At 43.9% G+C, this 13,145-nt stretch overlaps 1 protein-coding gene across 1 annotated transcript; it reads left to right on the forward strand.

Moving 5' to 3' along the window:
- Window positions 1–846: 846 nt before the first annotated feature.
- Window positions 847–4,133, forward strand: LOC123082205 (WD repeat-containing protein 44-like). The gene is made up of 5 exons (XM_044504586.1): window positions 847–2,604; window positions 2,728–2,779; window positions 2,871–2,956; window positions 3,036–3,129; window positions 3,238–4,133. The coding sequence occupies exons 1-5, from the start codon at window positions 856–858 to the stop codon at window positions 3,762–3,764; spliced, it is 2,508 nt and encodes an 835-aa protein (XP_044360521.1). The 5' UTR covers window positions 847–855; the 3' UTR covers window positions 3,765–4,133.
- Window positions 4,134–13,145: the final 9,012 nt, after the last annotated feature.

The raw sequence follows: 13,145 nt of genomic DNA on the forward strand, positions 1-13,145 counted from the left end.
GTTGCAAAACGTCCAACGTCGTCAAGGGGGAGGACAAGGAGATGGACGGCCATGGCTTCCCCGGATTGCATCAGCCCCTGATTACTCCTCGCATCAGCAAGGGGTGGAGTGGACGAGCAGAGCCCCATCTCGACCAGATCTAGATGCAAGAAAGGGAGGCGGGGAGCAGAGGTGATTTGTCATGCGATCTGATTTGAGTGCTTGTGCTGTTGGTAGGGGATGAGGAGTGGTGGTAGAGGTAGGGGATGAGATAGCAGCGGGATGAGGACGGGCAAAGTGATAAAAGCGTCGAGAGGGGTCGAGAGGGATGGGGAGCGGTGGTGGGCCAGGAGGCTGCGGTAGCGACGTGGCGAGTGGGTTGTAGGCGTCCTTTGATCTGGTGGAATCATGCGACTTGCGCTGGACCGGCCGAGTGTTTGGCCGGTCTGCCGATTGTAAACATTTCGCTTTGAGAAATGGGAAATGTCGATCGATGATTAGCAATTACGACCAGATAGCTCTTTTTGGAGGTAACGACCTTATGACTTTATCTATAAAGTCAGGCTCATACCTTTTATTTAAAAAAATTAAATTCTTCTTAAAAAAGTTAAAAAAATCAAATAGATGATACCCTTGTGATGGCGAATCCGTAAAAATAACTAACTATTTTGACTCTTCTCCAATGCGATCAAATTTTGATCTGGAAGAACTTCCCCCCTTTTGACATGCCTTACTGGAGCAGGCACCATGGCAAAAAACATTACAGCCTTACAAAACGTGCCCCTAAATTTAGCAATTTGGAGAGCAAGGGTCTCTCTCCCAGGCATGCGCCGGCAGGCCATTCGTTTTGCCACCGCCAGGCAAGAACCGTACACCATGAGCCATGACAATGGATTCCGGGAGGCGGCGACGGACGACGATGATGGCTGCAGCGAGCAGGAGTCCTTCTTTCAATGCCTCGATCGCGTGAAGCCCCCCGGCGATGGCGACCCAGTCTTCCCCTCCGACGACGGTGAGGAGGATGGCCTCAGCGACGCTGCCCGTGTCTCCTTTGCCACCGCCGTGGATGACCGGCTCCAGGAGGAGCAGGCGGTGCTGGACGAGGATGAGGACTACGAGGAGGAGGACTTGTCGACGTACGACTACGACATGTGGATGGAGGCGGACGAGCCCGTGCCCATCAAGGAGCGTCGCCGCCGACTGCTCCACGGGATGGGCCTCAACAGCAGCAGAGACATCCTCCGAAGCCGCATCGCCAGGACGAGGAATATTTCCAGGCGTCCGCCGCGGCGGGCGTTCGCGCCGTCTGCGTCTTCCACGCCACCCGAGATCATGAAACGGCAGCCCATCTCCTTCCTTAAACGTTGCCGGTCGGATAGCCGCCTCGCCGTCCGAGGCGCCGCCGCGAGAAAGCTGACGGCATTACGCCGCGTGCACTCGGCACCGCACTCTCTGCAAGGTTCGCCCGTGCACAGGGCTCTCCGACCAGCCGCTCGTTGTCCGTTGCCATCAGCGGCGTCCAAGGACGAAGGCGGAGGAGAGAATAGAAACTGCAACCTTGATGACGGCAAAGTGTTCGTCGTTAACGGCACCCAGTCCACGGACGGCGCGCGCGGCGCGGCCAACGACGCCCACGGCTACGCCGGGTACACCCCGCTGGTGAAACAGATCATGCGGCGAAGCCAGAGCCAGACTGTGAAGGCGGGGGCGGGGAACAAGGACGGCGGGATGCCGACGATTAAGAAACCACGGTGGCTGAAGAACATGAAGCTCGTCGCCACAGTCGCCGCCCTCATCCACGAGAAAGACAGGGACAGGGACAGGGACAGGTCGTCCGCGCTTCCGTCCGCGATGACCATGTCCAAGTCCAAGTCGGCGTCGGCGGCGGCGGCGGCGGACAGCGCCTCAACGTCGTCGTCGTCCACCGAGCGGCTCAAGGTGCACCACTCCGGCAAGTCGAGCAAGGACCTGACGGGGCTGTACATGCGGCAGGAGGTCCGCGCGCACGAGGGGTCGATATGGAGCATCAAGTTCAGCGCCGACGCCCAGTTCCTCGCAAGCGGCGGGGAGGACCGCGTGGTGCTTGTCTGGCAGGTCGTGCACACCGACGCCTCCTCCTCTATCCTGACGCCGGATCTCTCGACCGGCAAGCTTCTTCCCCCGCTGGCTCCCGCCGACGGCGGGTCCTTGGCGGGGGCACCGGGGCTGGCAGCGCAGCTGTCGAGAAAGGTCCTGCGCGGGAAGAGCAGCAAGCACGTGCTCCCGGAGCACGTGGTGCTGCCGGAGACCGTGTTCGCGCTCGCCGAGCAGCCGGTGTGCGTCTTCGAGGGCCACGAGGACGACGTGCTGGACCTGTCGTGGTCCAAGCAGTCGTCGAGGTTGCTGTCGTCGTCCATGGACAAGACGGTGCGGCTGTGGGACGTGGAGAGCAAGGCGTGCCTGCAGGTGTTCGCGCACAGCGACTACGTGACGTGCATCCAGTTCAACCCGGCGGACGAAGGCTACTTCATCAGCGGCTCGCTGGACTGCAGGGTGCGCGTCTGGAGCGTGGCGGAGCGACAAGTCGTCGATTGGAGCGACCTCAACGACATGGTCACCGCCGCCAGCTACACCCCCGACGGCCAGGTTCATTAATGCGATTCTTGTAGTAGTATCAACTAATCCATTCATCGTCTAAAAACACATCATGCATGCCAAATCCATATGAGCTTAATACGTGTGTTGTTCAAACTTCAATTCTTTTCCTAGGCTGCGATCGTTGGATCGCACAAGGGGTGCTGCCGGTTCTACAAGACAAGAGGTAATCTGAATGTCAGTAGCACGCAATCTGTAGTACTAAATTTATATTTTTAGTATTATGATCAATGAGCATTCTGATGTGTTGGTGCCAGATTGCAAGCTGAACCAGGAGGCTCAGATCGACATGAGCATATCCAAGAAGCGCAAGTCACAGGCGAAGAAGATCACCGGATTCCAGGTACCTGCTCCTTGTTCTTGAGCTGACAAACAATGGCAAACGGATCGGTCGATGTTGACGTCGGATGTTGTTCACGCAGTTTGCGCCGGGGAACCCGTCGGAGATCCTGGTGACGTCGGCGGACTCGCAGATCCGGGTGTTCAACGGCATCACCGTCCTCCAGAAGTTCAAAGGTACGCCAGTGGCGGCAAGGCCATGCTCCGCCTCACCTTTACCAGCAGCACCCGTTCCATTGCCACAAACTCCACAACGAACAGGGAACCCGTGTTTCTGCCTGCCAGGGTTCAAGAACACCAGCAGCCAGCTCTCGGCGTCCTACTCCGGCGACGGCCGCTACGTGGTCTGCGCCAGCGAGGACTCGCACGTGTACGTCTGGAGGCGCGCCGCCGGCGGCATGGGCTCCGCTGCAGGGGGAAGTATCGGCGTCAAGGCCAAGACGTGGCTCACCAGCCGCTCCTACGAGTACTTCTTCTGCAGGGACGTGTCCGCCGCGGTGCCGTGGCCCGGATCCCCCCCGTCGCCGTTCCCGCGCGCGGGAGACGAGCGCGCATCGTCGAGCGTCCATGGCGGCGCTGGCAGGAGAGCGGACAACGACGCGTTCGGCGACGGCGTGCAGCTGCCACCACGTCCCAAGTCCGGGCCGCTTACGTTCCCCGGCTCGCAGGCGGAGATGCTGCGCATGGGGCCGTCGTCGCGGGAGGCCGGCTGCAACGCGTGGGGGATGGTGGTGGTCACGGCGGGCCTGGGCGGGGAGATGAGGGTGTACCAGAACTTTGGGATGCCAGAGGGGATCAAAGGGCAGAAGTGATGGATCTTGATTTGGAATTGGATTCCAAGGGAGGGAGTGGGTCTTGATCTTTGCGGCAGGACAGGAGCATGAGTGCAGCAGCTTTACAAACGATCGAACACATACGACGCACAAGATCGGTCGACGAACATATGTACTTGTTTGATTGATGGGGTCGGCCCCTTGGCTTTCCCAGTTGTGTGTTTGGGTAGGGCGGACAAGTTTCAAGTGTAGGGAGGAAAGAAGAACAATGTACAATATAGTGAGAAAAAATGTAAACGACACTACGATTGTACTGTATTTAAGTAGATTAAAATGTAAACACGGTACAGTACCTTTTTTTTGTTGAAACAGGAGAAATATCTTAATGCAAACGCACACATTTTTTTACTTTTTGGATGGTCATAATGCCTTCTTGAACTTCGGATTGAGGCCCTAATTTATCGCATTTGCTATTGGTAAGTTTGACTCAATTGGAGTTCGACCGCTTTGGATTTTTTTTCTCTCGCCTACACATAACTTTGGCCTTAGATGAGTTTGCTATTTATCTACGTGTTTTTGTATGCGTGTTAATTTTGCTATGTGCATTCTAGTTATGCAGAGTCGGGTGTGTGTTTTTTAGATGATCATAATGCCCACCTGAACTTTGGATTGAGACCATAATTTATTACATTTGCTATTGGTAAGTTGACTCAAAATTTCGCCATTAAAAGGTGACTCAGAAAGAATTAGAGTATGTCAACTCTATGGGGAAAAAAGGGGTGGCGATGCCATGAGTTCAAGCATACGGTGTCAAATGCATGCATGTTTACAAAAAGTTGTACTCCCTCCGCTAAAGTTGTACTAAAGTGGTCACAATTAATTTGGATTGCAGAGAGTAATATCTTTTTGCACAATTTTAACTAAGGGCTTTTACCAAAATTTCTACTTCTAGTTGAGGGCTTTTTCAAAATGTTGTGTGGTCACACATGATGTCAGTTGAAGCTTGTGTTGTCAAATGAATCGTGTGTTTATAAAAATCGTCCTATCTTTTGCACAATTTTTACTTTTTATTTAGGGTTTTGCAAAAATGTTGTGTGGTTGCATGGGTTTACTTTTGCCATTTGAAGAAAGGGAGGCGAGACGAAGCTTCGAGGCCAAGACGGGGCCTCGGGGTGAACGCGAGCAAGGCCGAGTCAGGAACACGCCACGACTAGAGATGACCTGGCTGGCCATGACGTCTTAGGCGTACGCGACGCGGACACGCCTCGCGGATGGATTTGTAATGCCAGCGTCATCATATATGAAATGCACCAGGTTTAAATAATCATGTGCTCTACCGAAAATGGTGCATTGCTACCAATATGAATGAATGCTCTATCATATATTTGTAACAGTTAGTTACCATCGACTTCGGTTGACTGTTCGTCTTACCATTGATTATAGTTTTCTAAACAACTAAAAAAAGGACTATCACAAAACCGGAGGACAAAGGAGTATGAGAAGAGGATGAGGTGCCAAGGGAAGCTCATATTGGTTTTTGGGAGAGGTTTGTTGCCGGACAGGAGAATGAACATATGGTGATCAGGGGCACTTTAGAATTGGACATTGCTTTTAGGTACATAGCATAAGGGGCGATGAACTACATACTACATTAGAGCTAAGCATCATCGTTTGTATCGTTTTCCAACAAAAATGAGTTTATTCTCTTCTCTAAGAATAAGGTTGGAACCACATTGGTCACCCAATTTACGAAGTCCATGTATGGTTTTCCTTGCGACACCAGGGTGAACCTTAGCCGTTCACCCTAAAGTCAAACTCGCCAAATCTCATTTACGTTGTAGATTTGCCTACGAGAATGTCCCACATGCACTTGAGACTCGGTTTGGCAGGGAAATATGCGGGATGTACATGTCTTTCTTCCCTTGAGATGTACATTTGCAAAACTTATCATCAAATTAGCAAACCGAAGTTGAGGATCTTAGATTCAAAGGATTTTCACAGGAATTTTGAGGGACAGAAATACTTAGGAATTTTTCCTATGTTGGTCATTTGATTAATAATATTAAATATTATAGGAATTTTTTCGATGGGATATTTTTTACAACATTCAACAGAAACTTTTGCATCCACTCAAACCTCCTGAAAATAATTATTTTTTTCTTGGCAGGCCAAATAAACTAAAACATGTAGGATTCAAGTGACTACGGCATTGTAATTCTATGTTTTTCCTATTCTCACCCTTTTGCAATCTTGTGAATTAGAGAGGCCCTAAGCCAGCCATCATGGAATTTCCTATTCGCCGCTTACTGCGGCAAGTAGTCGCTGCTTCGCACAGGGCGTAGCTCACCCTGGTTTCGCTTCGCGAGATTAAAAAACCGCGTCAAAAAATGGTCGCGCCCGGGATCGAACTAACAACCTCCTGTAGAAGTACAGGCCGCGGTAGGCATCGCGACTGACTCGTGGATGTGAACAAATAACAAAGCTAAACTTATAAAGAAACTAAAAGCGATGACAAAACTTTAAACCTTCTACTGGTTCTTTCTGGTTTTCTTCACAGTCTTATTCTGTTATTTCTTTTTCCCATTTTCTTTGTTTTTTTCTTTTTTAATATGGTTTTCAAAAACATTGAATATGTTTTAGAATTTTCAAAAATGTTCTTTTTGTCAAAATTTGTTCACATTCCTGAAATAGTGTTCACATTTTCAAATTTTTGTTCACAATTTTGAAAACTGCTCCTGATTTTTTTTGTTTTCTTTCTATTTCTTTTACTTTTTTTCTCTCTTTTCTTCAAAAGAAACTCAAAAATATTCAAATTTTGTTCATATTTTTTATAAAAATTACAGTTTTCGAAAAATGTTCTCAAAATTCAAAAATTGTTCTCGTTACACAAAAAAGTTCAAAACTTTCGAAATGCAGAAAATGTACCAGATGTCATAAGATGTTCACATTTTCATAAAATATTCGTGCTTCCAAATTTGTTCGGGATTTTTCAAAATTTGTTCTCAAGATTCAAAAAATGTTCGTGCTTTAAAAATTTGTTTGCGCTTCCAAATTTGTTTGCGATTTTTCAAAATTGTTCTCAAGATTCAAAAAATGTTTGTGCTTTAAAAAATTGTTCACGCTTCCAAATTTGTTCTCCGTTTCAAAATTTGTTGTCAAGAGAAAAAACATGTTTGTGCTTTAAAGAAATGTCACAAATTCCAAAAATGTTTGGGAAACTCAAATTTTGTTTGTTTTCAGAAAATTTGTCTGTGTAATTGTACGTTCAAAAATTTGTTCACTACAGCAACAAATTCTGGTTCAAAAATTTGTTTGCGTAATCGTACGTTCAAAAAAGTTTGTGCTTTTGAAAAACTGTTCCCATTATCAAACTTTTTTCTCAAGATTCTATAAATGTTCGGGTTCTGGAAAATCTTCGGGAATTTTTTAAACAAATCTGTCGAAAAATGTTCACGTCTTTTGTTTTATTTTTTGAAATTTGAAAATATGTCCGATTTTTTACAAAAGTTATCGTATTTTTGAAACATTGCTCGTTTGTTAAAATATCACAATTTCGAAGGAAAGTTTGAAAAAATTCAAAAAACTGTCCAGATTCTTCGTTGATATTAGTTCTTATACTGGCACGCTTCAGGATTTAATAACCAACACTTGATAGGGCTAGTGGTTAGCTCCTTTGGAACGCAACTTGGAGGTCCAGAGGTCGAATTTTGGCAGAAGTGCGCATACTTTTTTTTTATCATTAACATCGCAGCGCTACTGTACAAGCAAACAGGCGCGCCCACTATTGGGCCGGCCCTGTCAGGATTTCCGTGCGTGCGTCGTGCAGTTGCTTGATGCAGAATGCGTCCAATAGGAGCTCTCAGCCATCATGGTCTATTGATTGGAGAATATGGGCTTTTTGCGGATGATTTGGGCTAAAACTTGCGAGCTCTGCTACATCTACGTAATAATTCTTACGTACCTTATCGTAGAAGCTGACTCGGCCTGTTTTGGTTGGGAGAAAGAAAAGGCCCAGGCCCACACTGTTAAATTGGGGGGGGGGGGGGGGGGGTTGATTGGTTTGGAAAGAAATAACATAGGTTTACGTAGGTAGATTACATAGGTGTAGCATTTTTAAAATTTGGGTGGGGCAGGGAGGGGGGTCTAGCTTGAAGTACTTAGTTTGGGCCATATTTGAGTTATAGCCTGGCAAAAGCTTAGTACATGTCTGGCTGAAGAGAATAGCTATACCTCACTTGTGCGAGGTAAATGATGCGCTCGACTCAGACGCCCCGTTAATGAGACGGCCTAGTGCACATACTTTTTTTTATCATTAACATCGCAGCGCTACTGTACAAGCAAACAGGCGCGCCCACTATTGGGCCGGCCCTGTCAGGATTTCCGTGCGTGCGTCGTGCAGTTATTTGATGCAGAATGCGTTCAATAGGAGCTCTCAGCCATCATGGTCTATTGATTGGAGAATATGGGCTTTTTGCGGATGATTTGGGCTAAAACTTGCGAGCTCTGCTACATCTACGTAATAATTCTTACGTACCTTATGCGTAGAAGCTGACTCGACCTGTTTTGGTTGGGAGAAAGAAAAGGCCCAGGCCCACACTGTTAAATTGGGGGGGGGGGGGGTGGGATTGGTTTGGAAAGAAATAACATAGGTTTAAGTAGGTAGATTACATAGGTGTAGCATTTTTAAAATTTGGATGGGGCAGGGAGGGGGGTCTAGCTTGAAGTACTTAGTTTGGGCCATATTTGAGTTATAGCCTGGCAAAAGCTTAGTACATGTCTGGCTGAAGAGAATAGCTATACCTCACTTGTGCGAGGTAAATGATGCGCTCGACTCAGACGCCCCGTTAATGGGACGGCCTAGTGCGGGAGGACCGCTGCTCTGTAGTGCATATTTTCTCCTTTTATTGGTTTATTACGTTTACTTATATTTCTAAACAGGAAACTAGTATTTTCCTAAGAATTTTAAGAAAATTCATCACGCGTTCAAACAATAGATACATGCCAAAAAAATCATGTAATTTAAGAAAATGTTGATAGCAATCCAAAAATAATGTCTCTGACATTTTTAAAACATGTTTTTACAATATAAAAAATGTTTGCTTAATGAAATAAAAGTTTCATACCATTCAAATAAATGTAAATGAAATTAAAAGATGCCCATGCATCATGAAAAATTGTTCGTAACATTTTATATAATCTGAATACATTGTTCAAAATATGCTCTCGTAGTAGGCGAGAAATAGGCCTGATGTCTGGCTGAATGTGCAACCCGTATTTTCTTAAGATTATTACATAGGGGAGAGTGCTCCTTAACAGGCTGAATTTCTGAAGCCCACTAGCTTGTACGTGTGACGACTATTTCTTTCCATAGGTAGTTCCCGTTTCTTTCAATAGATAGTTTCTGTTTCTTTTGTTTGTTCGTTTTTTCTCTGGGTTCATTTGTTTCTATTCAAAAATGTCTAATTCAAGAAAATTTCATCGATTTTCAAAAATAATGTTCATGAATTTGAAAATTAGTTCACAAATTTAGAAAAAGTTTATCAATTTTGGAAAAAGTTCATCAAATTTTAAAAAATCATCGAATATAGAAAAAAGTCACCAATTTTGAAAAAATGTGCATCAATTTTAAAAAACTTTATTGAACTTTTGGAAAGTTCATGGACTTTTAAAAAAAATCATGGACTTTTTAAAAAAAATCACTTATTCAAAAAATGTTAATCAATTTTTAATTTTTTTGAGGAATTCAAGAAAAAGTTCATGGATTTGAAAATAGTTCATCGGTTTTGATAAAAAAAGGTTCAGTCATTTTGATAAAAAATTCACCCATTTTTAGAAAAACAAGAAAAAGAAAAGAAAATAAGAAAGAAGAAAACAATAAAAGAATGTTATAATCACATCGGGGTGGGTTGTCCAGTTGGCTACCCTAGCTGACACTAGAATCATATCTAGTGCACTTTTTTGGGGGTTAAAAACCAGAAAGGAAAAAAAGAGTAGATCAGAACAACATAGGCCGTACAAATGTTCTCTTCGTTTGATTTTTTTTCCGCGTGAAATATTATTGTTCTATTTTTTTGTCAACTTTTATTTTCTCGAAAAAATTAATAAATATTTAAAATTATTTTTTAAAATCCCATGAATCAAAAAGCTGCTTATGAATTACAAAAACTATTTGCATATTTTAAGAATGTTAATGTATTTTTTTAGAAGTAGTAAAATCAGAAAATGTTCGTAATTTTGGTAGATGTTCACATGTTTTAATATATGTTCATGAATTTTTTATAAGTTACATCCATTTTAGAATGTTCATGCATTTAAAAATTGTTCATGGCATTTCAACCAATGTGCATGGGTTAGAAACACTGAAAATAAGAACTAAAAAACAAAATATTAGTTGTATAGTTAAACCAAAATGAAACAAGAAAGGGAAAAGTAAGAAAAAAAGTAAAGTAAAAAAAAGGAAAATAAAAACCAGAAGAAACCAGTAGAGAAATCAGGCTAATGGCCAGCCCATTTAGATTCCCCTCCAATTTCGGGGTCTATTTTGTGAAACCAGCACAGAATAGAAAATGCCCTCGTAGCAACTGAAAAAAGTCCTCATAGAGCTCGACGACAGATATATGTAGTGAGTACCCCCCGCAAGGGGCTTCCAGGGGGGCTACTGAGGCGTGTCGCATGGTGCGCCCAACCGCTGTCATGTGTCATGTCCTTGTCCCACCCGCGGCAACACATTTTTTCCCTTTTCTGCACATGTTTGTTTTTCTTTGGGTTTTCAGATTTTGTTTTTGTTTTTTCCTTGTTTAATGAGGGGGAAAAACGCGTGAAGCATACCATGTGAAAATCACGGTTGTGCTTTCGTGTGAAGTACAGCCGTGTTTCTGTTTTTACTCTCTTTGTTCGCTTGTGTGTGCGTGGGTCGACTATTTGAAAACACAAAGTATGCCAAATAGGAAATGCTAGATATGTCTCCACGAGATTATCTTTCTCAACTTGCTTTTGTTGATAACTTTATTTGATTTGGCATGCCTTTTCACTACCACAACATGTGACCCTGAGGTATGGGCCGTCTTTGTTACAACAGCTTGAAAATAAAGTATGGTGCAATATAGTTCAAATTCAAATATGTGGTATATACAAATATGTGACAGGTGGCTCATGCGGCTTTTCAAAAGCATTGTGATTAACCAAGTTTGTACTTGTTTGGTGTTCGGCAATATCTTCACTGAAAACATAGTGAAAAATCGAGATGTAAAAGTTGAAGTTCGATATGACAGCTTTGAGAAACCTTGACATAACTTTTATTTTTATTATGGATCTCTGTTGTCTGTCTTTCGCACCAATTTGTTCGATCTTATGTACATTGATTGATTAACCAAGTGTCTCAAACGGGAATAAGCTCAAACAGATTACAGGCAGTCCCCTGCAAAAAAAAAAAAGATTACAGGCAATCCATGGAACCATTCTTCGTTGCCTACTGCATTTCTTATAACTAATCTCATCCGTGATCAACATTTTACCTCCTACGTGCCACATATTTTTTTTTTCTGTCATTGGCTGCTTTCTGAGAATGACAATTGGCTCCAAAACCAGTTTCTGAAAACCAGCGCAGCCTCTTGCTAACCGGTTACTGGTTAAACTTTGCAGATCATGACAGGGTGAGCTATTTTTCTAGATACTGTGATGACAGGATGAACTGGTCAATGCTTTCTTTAATCAGTGAAATCCTCTGCATGTGGGCACATTATAGGACTTGAAGGTGATCATATACATTGGTAGACAGATAAACAAGGTTAACTTGGTTACCCGGGGCAGTTGCTTACTGACTTGGTACATGCAACCTCAATAGTCCAATCCTTACTTAAATGTGGTCACTGAGATTTGACAGAGATGTGCAGTTGATAATGTCAGGACTAATCCCTTCTGATTATTTGCATGGTGTCAACCAATGAATCTGAACCTGCGATACAGTTCATTCCTCCTTGTCAACGCAGCGTCGTCAGACAACAGATGCAGATCAGCACCACATGTCAGCTCAAGCATACACACATTCGGGCCCAATGAAATGAAATGAAATCGTCCGTTGAAGTTTTCAATTAGATCCAACGAGATCATTTCTCGTGATCCGTCCAGCGAAAGAGGCAAAGATTGATTGCTTCTTTATGATACTGTACTCATCTTCTGAAGCCTCAAGCTGTGGGCTCTAATTTAGTAGGCTGCTGCATGGAGCATGCGACTTCTTCTTTAATTTCGAGACCCGCTGGTCGCTTTCATGCCTAGTGATTTTCTAATCAGCAAGTCCGAATGGAAGTTCAGTTCATGTTTGGATGTTTCTTTCAGGAGATGTGTACTACTGTATTCAGGAACTTTCTAAGAGTCAGAGCGTGAATGCATCCACTGTGTCTCTGTATTTGGTGTAGGCTCTCTATCTATGGGTCGATATGATTATTAACTTGTTCTGTATATAGCTAAAAAAAGGAAATAAATTGAAGAATAAAATGTACTTGGCTGATTGATGCATCAATATTTTGTGGTCTCAAAATAAAATAAATCCAGAGTGCTATATCTTGAAATTTTCTTTTCGAGTGCTACAATTAGGCCACAATCAAGGTTGCCAAGTCATGAAAGGAAAGTTGGGGAACACTATAGAACAATATCTGTGGTTTGCAATGACTAGACTACAGTGTTCAGGGTTTTCTTGGCTTTGGTAGGATTAGGCACTCAGCTCCCCACATTCCTAACACTCATTTTCTTTTCCTTTTTTTTTAAAAGTCAGCTCTTCAAATTAAACCAGAAAAGAGGAAGAAAAAACCAACAAGAAATGAAAAACAAAGAAGCCGAACACATTCTCTTCTATATCTATATAAAGTTTAATCATAACCAATAGTTGAGGAGAGATACTAGTAATACTCTTTGCCCAGATCTTTGGAGCCATCAACCAGCAGTTGCAATGGCTACCTCAGGGCTGAGACCAGCAGTCTCAACAAACGCCTACTACTAGTTTGTATACCAATTTCTCTAAACAATCTACGCACCAACCAGAATTTGCAGAATTCAGTCCATATCATAAGATTTATCTGACGAGCTGTATACTCCTGATGGATCGATCATTCGCCCTGCTCTTGTTTACTTACCTCGACGAATGGTCTACCGAACTACCTGGGTCCTGGATGATTTATTTTTTATAAAGGGCGCTTTTATTATTTTAAAATGTAGCATTAAAGGGATACAAAGCATTAAGAGTATCACCCGGCCTCTATATAATTAGGATGCACACAGCCAAACACCAGTAGTCTATGAAACATAATGATAAAAGACCGACAATTCGGCAACAGTAGAGTCCATAGATCGACACTATGCCTATGTCGAAAGAGATGGTGGACCGATCTGGAGATTATGCTACCACCCATGTTGGGAAAAAACCTT

Source organism: Triticum aestivum, chromosome 4A, assembly GCF_018294505.1.
Source record: "Triticum aestivum cultivar Chinese Spring chromosome 4A, IWGSC CS RefSeq v2.1, whole genome shotgun sequence".
In the NCBI taxonomy this organism is placed as follows: Eukaryota; Viridiplantae; Streptophyta; class Magnoliopsida; order Poales; family Poaceae; genus Triticum; species Triticum aestivum.

Excerpts from the sequence above, each read along its gene's own strand:
- LOC123082205 (XM_044504586.1), top strand. The coding sequence starts at position 856 with ATGAGCCATGACAATGGATTCCGGGAGGCGGCGACGGACGACGATGAT. Across the intron at positions 2,605-2,727 it reads GCTACACCCCCGACGGCCAG|GCTGCGATCGTTGGATCGCA; the intron begins GTTCATTAATGC and ends TTCTTTTCCTAG. Across the intron at positions 3,130-3,237 it reads CGTCCTCCAGAAGTTCAAAG|GGTTCAAGAACACCAGCAGC; the intron begins GTACGCCAGTGG and ends TCTGCCTGCCAG.